At 45.8% G+C, this 18,705-nt stretch overlaps 1 protein-coding gene across 2 annotated transcripts; it reads right to left on the reverse strand.

The window, feature by feature from the left end:
* Positions 1-5,804: 5,804 nt before the first annotated feature.
* Positions 5,805-18,119, reverse strand: ACADS (acyl-CoA dehydrogenase short chain). 2 transcript variants are annotated; one of them, XM_032773701.2, is made up of 10 exons: positions 18,051-18,119; positions 17,089-17,252; positions 13,210-13,359; positions 12,881-12,992; positions 12,348-12,499; positions 11,752-11,922; positions 10,087-10,224; positions 9,707-9,802; positions 7,470-7,526; positions 5,805-6,504 (listed from the first exon to the last, which is right to left on the reverse strand). In XM_032773701.2, the coding sequence occupies exons 1-10, from the start codon at positions 18,094-18,096 to the stop codon at positions 6,352-6,354; spliced, it is 1,239 nt and encodes a 412-aa protein (XP_032629592.1). In that variant the 5' UTR covers positions 18,097-18,119; the 3' UTR covers positions 5,805-6,351. The 2 variants fall into 2 exon arrangements, with proteins under 2 accessions (XP_032629592.1, XP_032629593.1); XM_032773702.2 differs by having other exon boundaries at positions 18,047-18,103.
* Between the last annotated feature and the right edge of the window lie 586 nt (positions 18,120-18,705).

Raw genomic sequence — 18,705 nt, forward strand, 5'->3', positions numbered from 1 at the left:
CCCTGAGTATATTCAGTTGGCCAGCATGCTGGAAATGTTCATAGTCTCGTAAGCCTGGACATGACCTGTCTTAGTCAGTGAGTTCTCTGAGTTGGGTGCAGCCTATCTACAGCAAAAGCTTATAATTTGATATGTTTTTCTGTTCAGCACCCACCAACGTGGGATCAGGTGTGCTGCTGTTGTCCTCAAGTAGCTACTTCAACCAAATCATTAAACTATAGCATCTGACATTGCAGCTTGTGAGGGTAGGTCTATGCTGTGATTAGACACCTGCAGCTGGCCCATGCCAGCTGACTTGGGCTAAAATTGTGATGTGGGCTCACATGAGCTTTAGGACCCTCCCTGCTCATAGGGTGCTAGACCCAGTGCTCGAGCCCGAGCCCAAGCCCAAGCCCGAATGTCTACACCACAGTTATACAGCCCCTTAGCTGAGACCTACAAGCCCCAGTCAGCTGGCACAGACCAGCCATGGGTTTTTAATTGCAGTGGAGACATACCCTGAGAGGCCTGGTTAAACATGTATGCCCCTCATTGTCCTGAAGCTCCTCAAACTCAGTGGTAGCAAGGGAGTTCTGCAGGAGCAGGGGCCTTAGCAAAAATACTCTGATGTTGATCCTGGAGGCTTGAGGGTGTCTCTTCACAGCACAGTTGGCTCAGGGTTACCCCTGACTCGACTCCTATCCACAAACACATACATCTCTAGTATGAGTGAATTGGTGCGTGAACTAGCTGGCCTGTTTGGGGTGGAGTGGTGGGAGGTGTGTTAAAGATCAAGTGATGCTGATGTTTGAGCTAATAGTGTAGTGGGAATACAACTACTCCACAGCAGCTAATCTAGTTGTTCTGCTAATCATTGTGTGTCACTTTTTCCCTGCCATGAACCCATTTTCAGATATCCTGCTTCCCATGACCCCATACAGCATGGAAGTTGTCATTTTAAAATGGCATCCTCTGCACAGTGTGACATGTCACACACCTAAAGTGAGGTCATGCTGTGTGGAGGATACCATTTTGTAAAATGGCATCTTCCACACACTTGGGATTGCAACCCATAGTTTTGGTACTGCTGGTGTAATTCCAGTGTTGTTTTTAAGTGTCGGTGCTGTCAGTCAGGCCGGACAGATCAGCGCAAGTTGTACTAACTCAAGCTACCGTTTGCAGTAAAGACAAGCCCTTAGTCTCCTGTAAGAGCAACACACAAGATTTTAAATGTCCTGACAAGTTATAGGTGAAGATCCCTTTCTCACTTAAGTAACTAGGTTCTAGGCCATTCAGGGCTTTAAAGATTGTAAGCAACCCTCTGCACTGCATGCAGAACACGAGCATAGTATGTTCATAGCAGCTTATCTCTCTGAGGTGAACTGCTGTGTTCAACTCCAGCACATGTTTTAGAAACATCTCAAAGAACTGTGGCATTAATCTATCATGGAGAGGACAGAGGTAAGGCTCTCAGTGTCCAGGTTGTGGGAGAGAGGGTGAGCTACAACTTCCAGGAACGCTGTAGGTGTAAAAAAAAAAAAAAAAAAAAAAGGCATAAACTGGAAATTCAGCAGGAGCAGCAGCTTGAGAATGTTTGTACTCTGAAGTGGGTTCAAAAGAGGGTGCCAACCTCCTCAAATTTCCCCTTACCAAACAGCAGCATGCCTGGGCCACGCTTCTGCCAGCTCTCATACATCACCCTCTGACACTGATAAAAGTAGCTAGACTTTGGCATGTGGGGTTGATGAAGGTATGTGATGCTGAATAACTTCTGCTTATGGATGGGACTAAAACCTCTCCTGTAGCAGATATGCATGTAGATAGAACAGAAGCGAAACTACAGGAAGAGTAATTACTATTCTGAGCCCTCAGAGAGGAAAAAAGCAACTTTCTGCATAAGCACCTAAAATCCTTGCACAGTCTACAGCTGAGTCATCCAAATCTCCTCAGTGATGCTGTATGCTGCTGGGAGAGTTGAAATACGTCTCACTGCTACAGCGTTTTCTATCTGAGGATCTCAAAGCTCTCTACACTCAGGAAGCCTTGCCACATTCCTGTGAGGTACATTATTCCTGTTTTATAGATGAAGAGCTGAGGCCCAACGTCGCATAATGAACACCTGATGGACAAGACTTTCTTCCCAATCAACACAGACCCTTTGCATCTGTCCATCAGTTGAAGAATATAATTAATTCCATCTCTGCACCAGTACCCACCACTGGTGGATTGAGAGAATCTGTGGACTACTGATACAGTTGGAGCTGTGCTAACAATACTTTTGGTAAGGGAAGCGTAGAGACCAGGCGTGTCAACAGTCAGAGGTTTGCTTGAGCAGGGATCTAACCACCATGGCATCGTGCCCTCAAGTGGTATTAACTTTCATAAGCAATAGATCCCAGATCTCCCTGCTGGCTTTCACCTATTATGGGACAAGAAACTCTTCCAGGTCATGTTGTTTTATTCTACATCTAAAAATATGGAAGAACAAAGGTCCGTAATTAATTTTTGGAATCTTCAGCAAGATTTGAGAATAGGAATTAGATCTGGACAGAGTGGAGCTCTTCAATGAGAACTATGCTGTTTGGCTGTCTTTGGTTGTAAGAGTAGAACTGGCGTATTAGCCTGCTTGTGATAACTGAGTGGCAGGACTCTAACTGGTGTGACTTGGATGTGTGGAATATATGTCCCTACTATCTGAGGAACTTTGTCCTTCAACAGCAGTTTTTAAAAAATGAATGTTTATGAAGTGACCATAACAAGCTAGAAGGGAACTGGCAGGGTCTGAATTTATTAAAATCGTTGACTGATCTAAAAGGGGTTGGTGGAAATAGCTTCCTGTTAAAATTCACAGATGATACTAAATGGTGAAGAATTGCAAATGAGAACTGAGTAATACTGAGGAGCTTGAAGTTAGAAATACAGACAAGAAGTAAAACCAATTAATGTGGAAAAATGCTAATTTTAAAGCACATGGAGGAAAATAACCTAATAAGGAAATCAGAAACAGAAGCTGGGAATACTGAAGAATCTGTGGGAGGAGACTGGATAGCAAATTAGACACATTTGAGAGGATATGATTAAAAACAAGTCATTAGCAAGTATTAGGGAAGATAAATCCTTCTCACTGATATAGCCCTAGCATAGCTTGTTCTGTTCTAGGCACTTGAATATTAGAAGTTGCATAAAAACATCTCTGGCCTCCTCTTATGAGAGAAGGGGGAGACTCATGGAAAAAATAAGTAATTAGCAGTTTTAGATGCTACACCTGCCCCTTGAAGCCCCCTGATAGTTTTTTTTGTGGCTTTTAAAGACATGCTTTCCTATCATATGTTAAATATTTTCCCCTGTTGCTATGTGAAATGTCCACTCAACCAGATTCAAACTATCAGAGAGGTAGCCGTGTTAGCCTGGATCAGTAAAAGCAGCAAAGAGTCCTGTGGCACCTAACAGATATATTGGAGCATGAGCTTTCGTGGATGAATACCTACTTCGTCGGATGCATGTAGTGGTGGAAATTTCCACTATATGCATCTGATGAAGTGGGCATTCACCCACGAAAGCTTGTGCTCCAATATGTCTGTTAGTCTATAAGGTGCCACAAGATTCTTTCCTTTTACAGATTAAAACTGACTTCACACAAAGTGATGTGAAGTGGACAAAACTTTAAAATTGGGGGGGAGGGACGGGGGAGCCAGCCAACAACTTGGGAGAAAAAATAGAGAAACTCTCCTCTTAACTTTCAGTTACAGTAATTTAGGAAAAGTCACTTTTGGATAGTAACTGTTTAAGTTGACTACCCCTTGTAAGAAGTGTATTTATATAGCTTCCAGTAAACAAGGTGGGACATGAGTCTATAACCATCTGGAAGTTGCCAAGAGGCAAGGATGACAAATAATTTACAGTAGAACACAGGACTATAACTAGGAGAAAACAGCACCCAGAAGACTCTTAATTCAGTCTTAAAACTGTAAGAAGAGACTTCTACCAGAGATGCTTTGTTTTAACAGTGAGGCAAACAGATCTGTGGAAATGGTCCAGCCAGAAAACTGTGGGTCCTAAAATGTTGTAGAAATGTTTTCTACTTCCCAATTAGAAGAAATTGGACAGTTGCACATAGTAACAGTCTGACAGAGTTGGAAAAGCTATAAATACCATGTCCTAATGCAAATGAGTGATTTGATTTCTGCATGTTACTAAAGCAAACTGTTTCCCTTCAACAGGCTTTGAACGTCCAGATGCTACTTTTGTGTGGAGTGAACATGCAGCCTTCATTTGACTTACTTGATTAAATAGAATTTACATTTCTCTGGAATTTTTAACCAGAAATATCAGGTATGTTCCATTTCCCGCCTGGTTAGCCTCCCTATACTAGCTTTTTGAAAGCAACAAGATTTTTTAAGTGTTCAGTTGCCCCCTAATGGGCTTCAGGAAAATAACATCCTCATAGCCACTGACCAATGTGCACTAAGACATGCAAGAGGAAGAAAAAAAATCTTACGGGCATGTTTTAAGGAAAGACTGGAGTAACTCCACTGACTTTAGCAGAGTTACTCTGCATTCATACTGGGGTCATCAAGATCAGAATCTTGGCCTATCTTCTAGGAGAGGGAACAAAGATGCTTGCCCTCATCTGTGGCTATGGCAGGGCTGCTTTCCTCTAAGTGTCTGCCAGGAAAGAAAGCTGAGGGCAGTCAAACCTTTCTCTAATCCCAAAGTGAAACAGCATCACTCTTCTCTAGAAACATGCTTGTGGAATTCTGGTCCTTAATAGCAATTTTTACTTTTGTGTAGTGACTAGGGTATCGTGCTGCTCCTTTCTGAAGTGCATATAGATAGTCTGATGGCTTTTACCCCACACACATCTGTTTAAAAACAGTTTCTCCCATAGACTCCCTTGATCCCAAATGCAGCTCCCAACACCTTTTGTTAAACTATTTAAACAATATTCTTCATACCAGCTCAGGTTCATGATGGTCCTGCCCCACTCAATTTCCAGTAGAGTTGGGATTTGATATTTTTAATACAAAAATGTCTTAACGTGTAAGCTCCTGTCCCGTACTGCTTGTTGCTACTTCATACAGTGTGAACCTGTGCTAACAGTGAGGGAGGTTGGGGGGCGGGGGGAAAGCTCTGATCTGTAATACTGCCCTTCCTCTCCATAAGTGGGCATGAATTATGATGTACAGCAAAATTGATTATTACCCCCACCTTTATACCATGGTACAGGATTAAGTCCAGGATCAAATGAAAGAGCTCAGCTGTAGCTGTCTGCTCCACCACAACACTGCATGTGTAGAGCAAGATGAGAAATGATACCAACCCCCTTAATTCCAATGTATAACTTGTTCTTGAAAGTGAACAATCTTCCCATCACAGCTTTAGCTGGTATCAAGGTTTTCATACAGTGACCTTTGTGTATGGATGGTGGGCAGATCAGTGCGTAACTAATGCAAAAACCTTCCCCTCTAATTTAGCCCCACCCTTAAAAGAATGATTCCTTGAGGTTAGTCCAGATGTTGCATTCCTTTTCCAAGTGTGGTTCAAGTGTGTGCAGTTTAAAAATCTTTAGGGTAAAGAACTGCTGTTTTCACTAATATCCTGAAAAAAGGTCTGATAGATTTACTTTTGGGAAGATGTTACTGTCAAGCAATGCTTCATTGAGGTTGAGAAGGCAGTTAACTGTTCTGTCTTAGTGATGAAAAAGCTACACAGACTGCAAGTGCTTTAACTCACCTTGCTTTCACCCTGTGAGAACAAGCCTGATACTAACCCCATTTGCTGCAGTAATTGAAGGAAAATCCATCTAATGAGAGCTCAAGAGCCAGCAAGGTCCAACATTTGGAATTCATTAGTGACCACACCTGAAGAGGCAGTGTAACAATCATTCTGGGGTAGTGCAGACAGATCACCCCTTCAACACAATTTTAGAAAATATAGCCCCTATTCCAGTACTGAAATATTACTTTTGAGTGTCCTGCTGCTGCATTATACCCTCACTCTCACCAGGCCTTTGACATTCACCAGAAAAATACAACTATTACTTATCCCCATCATTTCATTTAACTTCATTACCAAGCACCCTGTGAAGGGAACTAAATATTGGACAGCAGCCAGTAGGGCTAACAACTGGTTCCATGGATTGTCTGTAAGAGAAGAGAGTTAAAATAAATTGGGCCACACTCAGATGCTGCTGCTTCCTTTCCACTTTGGCCCTAAACCCTTACAAAGGCAATTTGAGAGAGGAGATTGACCAACCCAATTAAAGAGGGGTGGTGGGTAGGGATGTGAGGGAATTTCCACCTCATTTCATCCAGGGCAAAGGCTAGAAGCACTTCTGCAGTAGTTATAAGGCACTTAAGTTGATCTTGCTCTTCACCCACGATATTCCTTCAGCAGCTGCCCTGCTATCACTAGTCTCTGGATCTCACTTGTCCCCTCATAGATTTCTGTGATTCGAGCATCCCGATAGTGGCGTTCTGCTGGCATTTCTGTTACATAGCCCATTCCTCCCAGGATCTGGATGGCCTGAAACAAAAAGCAGTAAGTCTTATGTCAGAGACTCCATGCGCAATGGAGACTGCTGTCATGCTGCAATCCTCCTGTGAGTGACCCTAGTCTAGTAGCAACCACAGGGAGGAGAGAGAGGTCATAGTGTATCAGTCATGCTGGTACCTGATGGACCCCCTTCTCCTGTAGAAAAACTTAATGAGTCATCCAGCATACCCTGCAGTGAGCATGATGCAAGATTGAGGCAAACTGTGTTGTACCAAGGATACAGCCTTGAGTTATTTGCCCTCCCTCCTTTCATTAGGTGCCATACGCCAGTGATTGATGCTGTTATCAGCTACAGGGAAAGGCACAGAAACGGAAGTGTTATTTGGGTAAGCAGTAGCATATTACACCATTGCACTGAATAATTCTACTTGGGCTTCAAGCCTGCCCTGCTGCTATATCGTTCTAGGCCTAGCAGCTGAAGAGACTTTCCACAGGGGACAGAATACCCCACAGCCTTTAAACAGACGTACTGCTGTAATTCCTCTCTGGCCTTGGTGCTCACATGGTGTATATACAAAACTTAGTTCCTCAGCAAGAAAGTTGAGCTCTTTCCTTTCTATAGACTTAATTTTAGGCTTGGAAGAATTAAGTTGTTAAATGGGTAGATGTGCATCTCATATACACACCAACTGCTTAAAAATATTTCCATTGATAAACTTAGATAATAAAAATGCTGCTTGAGAACCAAATTTGATGTGAGGATATTTACTTACTGTATTTTGACACACGTTGACAATTGGTGGTATCAAGTTTTATAATGTCATTAAATCATTAACTTTCCACAACTGACAATAAATATAACTATTATCCATCAATTTAAATATGTTATAACGCTACAAGTAACATCTGGACAAGTGTATCCCCCAGGCTCCCCTGGTGTGTTGGAGCAGAGACCCAGCTAGTCTGTGAGTGGTGAAGAAGAGACAGATGGTTACCTGATGGGAAATGGTAGTTGCAGCCTCCGATGCAGCTAGCTTGGCCATTGCAGCTTCCTTTAAAAACAAAGGATATTTTGTAGAATTTATATAGCAGGGCACTAGTATCTATTTGTGTACAAGCAAGTGTGCCAGAATTCACACCCTGTGATTAGATGTACTTCTCATACTGGAATTTGAGCATTCATTGCTAAGCCCTCTCCACCTGTTTGATTGGAAGATGCAAGTGGCAAGAGAGGCTGGAGCTAACAGCCAAAGAAAAAGCACATAGCTCTAGTACACTCAGGAAATGGGACACACTTAAGTTGCCCATGCCCAGATTGCTGTATGCATGAACTTTACTATTGGAATGCTGAATTGTCAGTGATAAGGCAAGTAGCTTGGTTGCAGACTCTGGCTGATACTTTGAATGATAGAAACAAACTTCATTTAAAATAAAATGATTAGTTAAGCAAACAAGCCTACAATTATATTTGCATTCAGAGATGGAATGGTGTATTAATGCGTGATTACAGCTGTATTGCATTCTGGTGTAAATGGCCTATTCTGTAACCTAATGGTAGCTCCTCTAAATTTAGAGTGTTTTTTAAAATAACTCATTGCCATCTTTTGAATGGCCTTCTTACATAGCATGAAAGTTACACAATTTAAATATCTGAACCAATGTTATCAATAAAAAAAACAATTTTAAAAACCCCTTTAGTCAAAGTATAAGCACAACATAGCTCTGGATCTTGTTCAGTTATTTTTAACTTATGTAAAAAATTGGGTTTCATCATGTATTGCTGTACCAGAGCAATGGTCTAGAGGAAGCTGTAAAACCCCATTACACAGAAAATTATGTCCAAAGGGAGGTTTTTGCTTCATCCCAGGGGCTGGCTTATGCCCTGAAGCAAAAGGGTCTGTAGCAAATTATCCTATTTATTCTTCAAACCATCCTAAGCTCTTGGCCTTACTGTTAAGTTTTTCCTTATAGTGTATTGTCACTGAAACCCTGGACAGAAGAAGAAAATAAACACACTTTCCCTCCATTTGTGTACTTGAATCAAGGAGGTGTCAAATGAATCAAGTCAGTTTCTCCTAGTTGTGTAGGTTTTTTTTTAAATCATCAACAGGGAAGAGAAATTGACAGGGGAGATCAAGAGCAGTAACAAACCTGAAGTATTCAGGTTTATGAAATGGAAAAAAAATGCATAATTAAGAGTATTTTGTTGGCTGGAATGTGCAATGTAATAGTAACTGATGTCAACTAGTTGTCCTTGCATAAACCCTGCAGTAGCTGACCAGAGTCCTTAACCTACCCTCTGTCTAGGGGTTCATTCCATCTCTCCTTTGCCATGGACTCTCTGTCTCAGCCAAAAAGGTGCTATGTGGGAGGCCCTCACATCCATGCTTAACTAGCAGACATTCTAAGTGAGCTCTCCTCAGGATCAGCAGTGGTAGAGGTCAGACTCCCATGTACACTCTCACAACTCTCTGGTGCTAGCACAAGTACTGCTTTGGGATTAGTGCACCTTAAGTTACAGGGCAGGGTTTTTACCCTGATTGTCTAGCACCCTTCTACAGACATAGCCAAGCTAGCTCAATAATAGCAGTAGCAGCTGCATAGGCTAGCCCTGGACCACTAACTAGAGTAACATATCCCATGCACAGCACAGAGATACTGAGTTTCTGTGTGCCTGGGACATGAAGCTCTCAGGTTACTCTTAGGACTGAGATGGGGCACTAGGTTCAATTTGTGAAATTAAAGAATAAGCTGGAGACGAGCCAAGATATAACTAGAGCAACACCTTGATTTGTTAACCCTTCCAAGTCACCTACTGAATCACTCATTTATAATAAAAAAAATCTTGCATTTGTCACAAATGCTACATAAATATATATAAATGTTTTTTGGGAGTTCTGGAGAAGGTAACTGGATGCAGGTCCCAGATCCAATAATAAGGCCCATGCTCGCTTTGCAGACTGAGGATCTCAGCTGCCAAGGTTATCACACTGCACCTTTCACTGGTGTTAAATTCTCTATTAAAGTGGGAGCTGCTCAGTCAGATTGCAGGGAATCCTATGATCTGGGGATACCATGCAATGTTTGGTGCCCTCTGTTAGTCATTTTCTGAGATTAAAACACTGGAAGATAAACCTTAGGCAAGAACTCAATAGGGTTTCCATTGTTTAAGATTCTATGCGTATGCCTCTCATTGCTAGATCAACAGCAGATTACAGAAAGCAGGAAGTACCTTTGTGTAGGATTTTCCATTGTCTTTCAACATGGCTGCTCTCCAGGTCAGCAGGCGAGCACCCTCCAATGCCAGTGCCATGTCTGCCAACTTGAACTGCAACAGACAGACATGTGAGGGCAGAACTCATTTGCTTCACACACCACCTGTGTTGACAAGCCTTTCAGAAACCCAAAGCACTCCCCCCCCCCCCCCCCATAATGGGGAAGTGCCCGAGCCAGGACCTGTGTGTGTGTATGGAGGCAGCTGTAAATCTAAGTTGCTTGCACACATGGTGTTCAGCATTCAAGGTGCGTTACCTTCCCCAGGCCAGGCCAGCTACTGTGCTAACGCAGCAGTACTGTCACCAAACACAGGACTATCTTCATCTTAACCCATACCTGAATAGCCTGCAGCTTAGAAATGGGAGAACCAAAGGCCAACCTCTTCTCAGCGTAATCCACAGCACAGTCCAGAGCTCCTTGAGCTATTCCAAGAGCCTGCGAGGCAATCCCAATCCTGCCCGAATCCAAGGTTTGCTGAGACACACACAAATTATACATCTGTAATTCCAGTCACACCATAGGTGGAAGGGTGAATATATCTGCATGAGCTAGCAGTCTGCAGTCATGTTGGCACCCCCTGGACAATCCCACAACGTATGGAAATAAAAATCCTCAGTATATTTAGGACATCCCAGATAGATACTGAGATCAGATGAGGGGAATGAAAGGGGGAGAAAGCACAACAGAGGCAAAAATAATCTAGCAGAGGAACTGCTGCTTTGCAAAGAAGGGGGGGGGGGAGTAAAGAAATTAGACAAATGATAAAGATACAAAACTAGATTTACTTGTTACCTTGTTCCCCCCACTTCCGTTAACAGCTCTAGTTTGTTTCTCTCTGCAGTGAACACTGGCTACAATTTCCAAAAAGGACAAGTGATTTTAGATGCCCAATTTTCAGAAAGTGCAAAGTTCCAAACTTCTGAGCATCAGGCTCCTTTAAGGTGTCAAGTGTAACACCCCAAAAAACAAATCACTACTCACTTCTGAGAATCTTGGCCCAAGCCACTCTGAAGGGGGACACAAGCTTTCCTTGCCTTGGATGTACTGAGGTGGGTAACTAGTTAAATGCCTGTTCAGGGAGGCTCAACACTGTGCTATGTCTCTCTCCCACACCCCAGCAAGGTACTGGCACTTTAATGAACTGAATTTTCTTGGAACAATTCCAGCATTGCACTTCATGTCAGTGTTGCTCCTTCCTTGTTCAACTAGGCAGGGTTTCATTCAAAAAAGCAACATTTACAAAAGATGTGGCAGTTAACTCTTACCCCCACCCCATAAAGAGGCCTCTTTACAAGAAGGGTTCCCAGTAGAAACCTCCAAATCAAACTCTGGTGTATTTTAAATTTAATTCCAGAATGTGTACTAGAATTCCCTTGCACTGAGACAAGTCTGGGGATGAAAGGAAGGATGATGGAGGCAGAGACCTACCTAAATCAAGGTGCTGATGGCAGGTGCTCCCCCAGCCCTCCAAATTTTTAACTTGTGACAGTGTGAGAACGAGTCTAGCTCATGGGACTGTAAGAGTCAACCTTTAGTTGTTATTCCAGCCCTGCCTGTAGAGAAACTAGCTCTCCCAAAAGTCCTGCTACACTGCACATAATGTTCCCCAGGCATTATCTTTGTGCCAACATTTCAGTTCCTAAAAGTCACATATGCTCTCCAAATAAGATCTGATCTGATCTAATCTATGTCTGGATGAATTCCAGAAGGTGTCCTCTCTGCATCAGCAAGGTATGAATTTCTGCCTCTCCTCCATAGAGGGAATTAAAGAGAAGCATCCAAAATGTCTTGTGTGTTTCCTCACAAGATCAGCAGATGTAGGGTGAGAGGGGAGGCTCTCTCTCTGCTTCAGATCTGGTCAAGTCCTACACCTGATAGGCAAGACATACCAGTGGTGCTCCTCGATTGCCAAGAAGGGGTCACTACATACACCACTGGCTGGACAAGTTTATATGGATGTAGTCCTGCCCCTGTCTTCCGGCAAGTCCAGCTCATTCTCACCATAGCAATTTTGAAGCCCATGCCCTGCTGCCCCAGCAGATTGGCCTTGGGGATCCGGCAGTCCTCGAATATCAGATTGGCTGTGGAAGAGGCTCGGATTCCTAGTTTGTCTTCTTTCTTCCCCAGTGAGAGTCCAGGTGTTGGCATAGGAACCAGGAATGCACTAATGCCCTGCAATCAGATCCAGGATTTTAAAATTGCTTCCAACCTCTCATCATGCAGCTAGGCAGAGCTCTCCTAGGAAGCACATGAGGCTAATCCCAACTCATCCAACTGGCCATGGGAAGGGAGTGGGAAAGGAAAAAAGTGATGGATCAGAGGGGAGATAAAGGGGGAATGAAATAGTCCTCCCTGCAGTAAGCTGTGCTCCAGCTTCTCACAGATGAACTCAGGGCCCCATGGGATAGGCCATCCATCTACATCCCCTCTGGCAGCACTGCATCCCACACAGCGCCCACTCCCCGGCCTTCTGAGGGGACACAGGCTTCTCCCAGCTCTTCATTCTGAGTCCAACATAAGCTTATGGAGCCTTTTATCAAGCTTTCCGCATGCTACTTCCAAGAGCTACATTTAAGGCTATAAGCCACTGAGCTCACCTTGTGTTTCTGGGATTTGTCTGTAGTGGCAAACACCACAACAGCAGAGGCATCCCAGGCATTGGTGATCCAAGCTTTGGTGCCATTCAGAACCCATTCATTGCCGTCCAGCCGTGCCACTGTAGAAGCAGCTCCAGCATCACTGCCATTTCCTGAGCAAGGCACCATGCAAAACAAAACCGAAGTATTCCTGTTCACTCATATAACCAAACGCAAGAGAACCAATTACTTCTGCACCCCAGGGGATGGGGCCTGGGGCTCCAGAATTGGCCCCCGCACCCACATACACCCATATACACTAGCCAATCATGGCACATCTAGTAACTGTACCACACACTTTACTGGGGGCAGCTCCATCTCACCTCTACCGAGCCACAATAAACTAAGAATGGAAACGCCATCCTCTCGGAGGCTTCTCTCACTCCAAGCTCCCATACGCATTACAGCTCTGCTCCCTGACATTACAAAGAGGGGAATTTACAAGGGGAAACTCTTCTCTGCCATCAGCCCAGGAACATTAACGTCCATGTTACCTGGTTCACTGAGGGCAAAGCACCCTATTTTGTCTCCGCTGGCGAAGGGAGCAATCCACTGATGCTTCTGCTCTTCAGAACCAAATTTCAGTATTGGACCTAAGTACAGAGACTTCAAGAAGAAGTCATGTTAGTTTACCCTGCAAGAAAAAGTGAACCAATAACTCCCAAAAGTCCAGCACCATCATGACCAGGACCCATCCTCCAGGCTCAAAGGTAGATGTCATTCCCCATCAGCACTGATTCACACTACTCAACTGGCAGAGTAAACCCTGGCTGCCAGGACTTGTTCCATACACCCTGTTTCCCAGACACTGGGAGGGTCTTACATTATTGACACTCATGACGACACCCGTGGATGCACAGCCCCTGCTGATCTCCTCAACAGCGATGGAATAGGCCAGGTAATCAAGCCCTGCCCCTTTATACTCCTCCGGCACATCCATGGCCAGCAACCCAAGGGCACCCATCTTCTTCACCTAGACAAAGAGAAATGGACAAGTGAGAGGCCTTGTCTATAATGCAGAGTTTTGTCAGCAAAAGGCAGGTTTTGATGGCAAAACAGTGGAGGTGCATACACTGCATTGCCAGTTTTGTTGAGGTGGTTTTGTTTTGTTGCCAAGACACGTAGGGCTTTTTGTGCAGAAGTTGTGTCGACAAAGAGCCAGTGTAGACACTGCCATTCATTATGTTGATATAACTGGCCTCCCCCAGTATCCCACAATGCCCGCTATGAGACTCTGCTCAGTGTTTTGAACTCTGCTGCCCTGCAGGCATGCACCCTTCCCCTGTCAAAGCTCCAGAAAGCTTTGACATTCCTCAGCCTGGAAAGCTCACAGAGCTGCTGAGGAGGCTGTCTGAGAACTCAGAGGGAATCTGAGGTTGCTGGTTGCTGCTCCTGGGGGCAGGGGGTCCTTTCTCCCCCAGGATTGGTTGTTCAGGCTGCTGTCTGAACTTCAAGAGACAACATGCTGACACACTCTCCCCAAACACACATTGCATTTCTGTCTCTCCCCACAACACACACACAGTTGAAGAATGGCTGGCAATCTGGTAGGATGCCCATGGAACAACACGATTGAGAAACTTACATCATGTGATGCTGTACCTGCCTCATGAGGCATTGCAAACCCTTCTCAAAGCACAGTGTGACCAGTTGCAGAGTGGGATAGCTACCCATGGTGCACTGCTCTCTGTAGATGCAAAAGCTCTAGTGTGGATGCACTCTGCCAACACAAGGAGCATAGTGTGGACATGCAACAGCGGTTTAATTAAAGTGGCATAACTTTTGTCAACAAAACACTGCAGCGTAAACCAGGCCAGAAAGTCTCTGCATCAGTGATGCTCTGGCAATAGCAACACACACCACACCACCCTCATGGGTCCACTTGAGCACATGTACACTCCAGATGTGTTCCTGTTCGTTCACATGACCACAGGCAACAGAAACAACAACTACTGCACTCCAAAGCACTGGGGGCACCTATGCACATACTAGCCAATCCTGGCATATCTGGTAACAGCAGCACGTTCTTTACTGGGTCAGCTCCTGGGTACGCAGATGTGCTATAGTGAGCTTACAGAAAGGACACACCTGCTTTAGATTCAGTTGGGGACTGATCTCAACAGTTGCTGAGCAGCCACAGCTCACAGTGACTTCAATAGGAATTAGAGATGCTCAGAACTGATGCAATCCTTGCTGATTAAGGACAAGTTACCTTAGGTTGACTATGCTCATTGCCACATGAGACAAAGACTAGCCCTGTTTTAACCTAGAATCACTCCCAACCATGTTTGGTTATTCTCACACTCCCTAACACAGCTCTGCTCATAACACTGTACAAAGGTGACTGAGGAGAAATCTAGCAGATCCCGTCCTTGCAACTATACCTTGAAATCTTTCACTCTATTTATACTACATCCTAAAGGTACTTAAGAAAAGGAGTTTTAGTTGACAGGAAAGCAATTTTAGCTGTCTCACTGAAGTTGTCTTTACAGGGAGTTAATTATTACCAACACAATTCAAGATATTCCCCATTCTGGGTTACCCAACATGTTCTGCCTTCTCAATCTTAATCTCTTTGGGCAGTAATAGTGTGTGTATCTTGTAAAGTGCTGAGCAACTGTCATGGTTTAACAACAGGATTGATCCTGTATTTTATGACAGTGCCAGGTAATTTGGCTTAACATTTACCTATTGTAAAAATTAAACTACTTGAATTCTAGCCAGGACCTTCTGTTTATTCCAACAGAAACTGTTTTGGAATTTTTAAATAAAAAGTTCCTCTTGCCTGTATTTGTCTCCCAAATATTGTGGCACTGAGCCATTACATGAAATCCAGAAAGGGAGACTGTAAAGTGACCATGAACAAATGACACTAATTAATTTTACGTGTAATGCCATAGAATTAAATGGAAAATTTTAATAGCATCAATGGGGGGAAATACATTAGAGTCAATGTCTTTTCAGTTGTAAGAACCTCGGGGTGATCAGTAAAACAGGGGAGGATACTCATTTTAATTTATTTTCTTAGAGTATGACATTTTAGGTGGCCAGTAACAAACTGGGGAGAAAAAATGTGCCTTTTTATTTTGTGTATGCTCAGTTTGAAACCTGTGGGCTAAGTCAATAATATTTTGCTTTCTAGCACAGCATATCTGATTGTTAACAATCTAGTTAGCATTTTAAGCTATCCAACTGCAGCGGTACTGCAGCAAGGGATGGCTGAGCTCTTTTCACAAAAGTGAAACATCTAGACACACTGGTACACTGAAACCTCAAACAATCCCTTGCTGCTTTTAATAGTCAAGAAATAAAATGTGCAGCTTCTCTTTGGCAAGATGATTCTCTTGGTAGTTTTCATTCATTTCATCAGCTGAACTACACTCAATACATGCACATTTTATTGTTATACACCAGCGGGCCCCAACACGGTGTCCACCCGCGTCCTGGCAGCGGTCAAGCATCCGCTGAAATTCGGCGGATGTTTGACAGCTGCCATGCCAGACGAAAAGGTTGGGGACCACTGTTATACACTATTCTGCTGCAATGTGACCTGTCACCTCTTTACTAAAAATGATTTAATGATTTTCCAAGTCAGATGCATCATGTGCTGTATTAACTACAGCAGCCCTGGGGAAAGTCGCTGGGAGAGAAGAGAAAACTCAATGGTACCAAAGTCCAGAGGGGAAGACACAGAAGGGCAATTAACATGCACAATGGCTGTCATGTTTTATGGTTTTAAGCTAAATAACTGTGTCCTTCAGGCAGTACAATATAATGTCTCAAAGCAGAAATGCTTCTGGCAGAATCCCTTGTGTATCACTCTGAAGCTTTGGTTTATCATGCCAGTTTGTACACTGGTCACATACAGAGACACCCTGATACAATGGAGCTGGAGAACAGCATACTCAATATGATGCACGAAGCATCATCTGACGTGTGATCCAGATTTAAACTGAACATATTTTGTGCTGGGCTGGGCCACGTGTATCTCTAGGGACGCATGTAGAGGTTGGGCCACGTATTGGTGAGGTTGGGGCACAGAGTCATAAAAATGGCAATACTGGGTCAGAGCAAAGGTCCATCTAGCCTAGTATCCTGTCTTCTGACTGTGGCCAATGCCAGATGCTTCAGAGGGACCGAACAGAACCGGTATCAAGTGATCCATCCTTTGTCGCCCATTCCCACCTTCTGGCAAACAGAGGCTCGGGACACTATCCCTGCCCATCCTGGCTAAAAGACATTGATGGACCTACCCTCCATGAACTTATCTAACTCTTTTTTGAGCCCTGTTATAGTCTTGGCCTTCACAACATCCTCTGCCAAAGAGTTCCACAGGTAGACTGTGCATTGTGTGAGGAAATACATCCTTTTGTTTGTTTTTAAAATCTGCTGCTTATCAATTTCATTTGGTGACCCCTAGTTCTTGGGTTATGAGAGAGTAAATAACACATCCTTATTCACTTTCTCCACACCAGTCATGATTTTACAGACTTCTATCATATCTCTCCTTAGTCATCACTCTTCCAAGCTGAGAAATCCCAGTCTTCTTAATCTCACCTCATAGGGAAGCTGTTCCATGTCCCTAATAATTTTTATTGCCCTTTTCTGTACCTTTTCTGATTCCAATATATTTTTTTTTAGATGGGGTCATCCAGATCTGCACACCATCATCCCAACCCCTACGCAAATGAGTTGCACTCACCTGTTCAGCAGGAAAGCGGTGCTCCTTATCGAGCTGAGCGGCAATGGGAACCAGTTCCTTCTCAGCAAAGTCCCGGCATGTCTGGCACAGCATCTGGTGGGTCTCTGGTAACTCCACTGTTTGGTACACTGTGTGCAGCTGTCGCAAGCACCAAAAGGTCAGGGCTAGAAAGTAAGGGGAGGAGATGACGGGGATCCCTTGTGACCATGCCCGTAGAGCCAGGAAGTCTAAGCAGGGAGGAATAATGGTCCAGCAGGACCACACTGGCCTGGCCCGCTGGAGACCCAGGTTCCAGCCCTTCTGGTGAACTTTGGGCAAATCAGACTCACCCCCACCACCCCGCCTGTCCCAAGGGGCGTGAGGCGCTCAGACACCACGGTGAGGGGCCCTACCAGTCCGGCCACAGAAGCACCATAGGCGGGTACAGCACGTCTGGGCAGGACTGAGCCTCGTGCCCCCACTGCAGCAGGCTCTTGCCGCTTCGCAAGGGCCCAACCCCGGTAGCGACTAGGCTGTGCAGGAGCCGGTCTGGGCTCTGGGCTCCGCGCTCGGCGCAAACTGGCAGCCCCGGCAACCTGGACGGGGCAAGTGAGTCCCCCCCGCCCACACCCTGTTCCGGGGCCCCCCGCCGCGCGCCCCCAGCCAGCGGGAGCGGGAAGCAGCAGCAGGAGAGCGAGGAAGCCAGGGCCGCCCATGGGGCAGGTGGCAAGTGGGACCATTTGCCCTGGGCCCCGCGAGCCCTGGCCCGGCGGCGGTCCGGGTCTTCGGCGCCATTTCGGCGGTTGCGGGGAGGCGGGGGCGGTGTTCAGGGCCCCCCGCCACCGCCGCTCCACCCCAGGCCCCCGGAATCCTCTGGGCGGCCCCGGGGGAGCAGCCGCTGGCTCCGCTCCCACTGGCGGGAGGTGAGGCGAGCAGCGCCCGCCACTGCCCCCAACGCCCGGATCAACTCCCCACCTACCGACCTCGGGCAGCAGCGCCGCCGCCCCGGGCTAGGAGTACAGCCGCCATCCTGGTGCCCAGCCTGCTGCGCCTGCGCCACAGCCGGCGCCAGATAGGCTCGCTTCCACTTCATTAATATTCATAAGCAGCTTTCCATCGCCCCGGGTCCTGGGCGGAGCCAGGCTCTGAGCTCTCCGGCCGGGCGGGGCCGCCGGCTGCGGCTCCTGCTTGGCGGGCGGGCGGGCCCAGCGCGACACACGCTGGGGGGGGCGGCCGGTGCAACGCTCGTGCTTTGCCCGCAGCCTGCCCCATGGCCGGGCCTGGACAGCGGGGCCATGGTCACTAGGGGCCGGCCCCAGGGAGCACAGCGCAGCTCAACCCTGCGGCGCCCAGCCCCCGCTGAGCGCTGTGACCGCAACAGCCTAGAAACAGCGCACAGCCCACTCCTGACACTAAACCTCCCGCTGCGCTGCTCTGCGGGGAGCCGCTAAGCCACTTCCTCTATTTTACGCAGAGGCGGCTGCACCTCATTAACCAGCGATCCCTTGTAACTCTGGCCAAGAGAGGGGGAAACAAAACCTGTAGCTAACGGGGGAACTCCGGGTTTAAGAGGCCACAATCTGTCCCGCGGGAGGCCAGCTGCAGAGACAAGAGCTGTGAAATTCTAGTCATGCAGAT

The sequence above is a fragment of the Chelonoidis abingdonii genome, chromosome 22 (assembly GCF_003597395.2).
Source record: "Chelonoidis abingdonii isolate Lonesome George chromosome 22, CheloAbing_2.0, whole genome shotgun sequence".
Taxonomy (NCBI): domain Eukaryota; kingdom Metazoa; phylum Chordata; order Testudines; family Testudinidae; genus Chelonoidis; species Chelonoidis abingdonii.

Coding starts and splice junctions, on each gene's coding strand:
- ACADS (XM_032773701.2), bottom strand. CDS start 18,096: ATGGCGGCTGTACTCCTAGCCCGGGGCGGCGGCGCTGCTGCCCGAG. Junction 13,360..17,088: donor ACCGCTTTCCTGCTGAACAG/GTGAGTGCAACT, acceptor CTCTTTGTCTAG/GTGAAGAAGATGGGTGCCCT. Junction 12,500..12,880: donor CTTTGCCCTCAGTGAACCAG/GTAACATGGACG, acceptor TGCCTTGCTCAG/GAAATGGCAGTGATGCTGGA.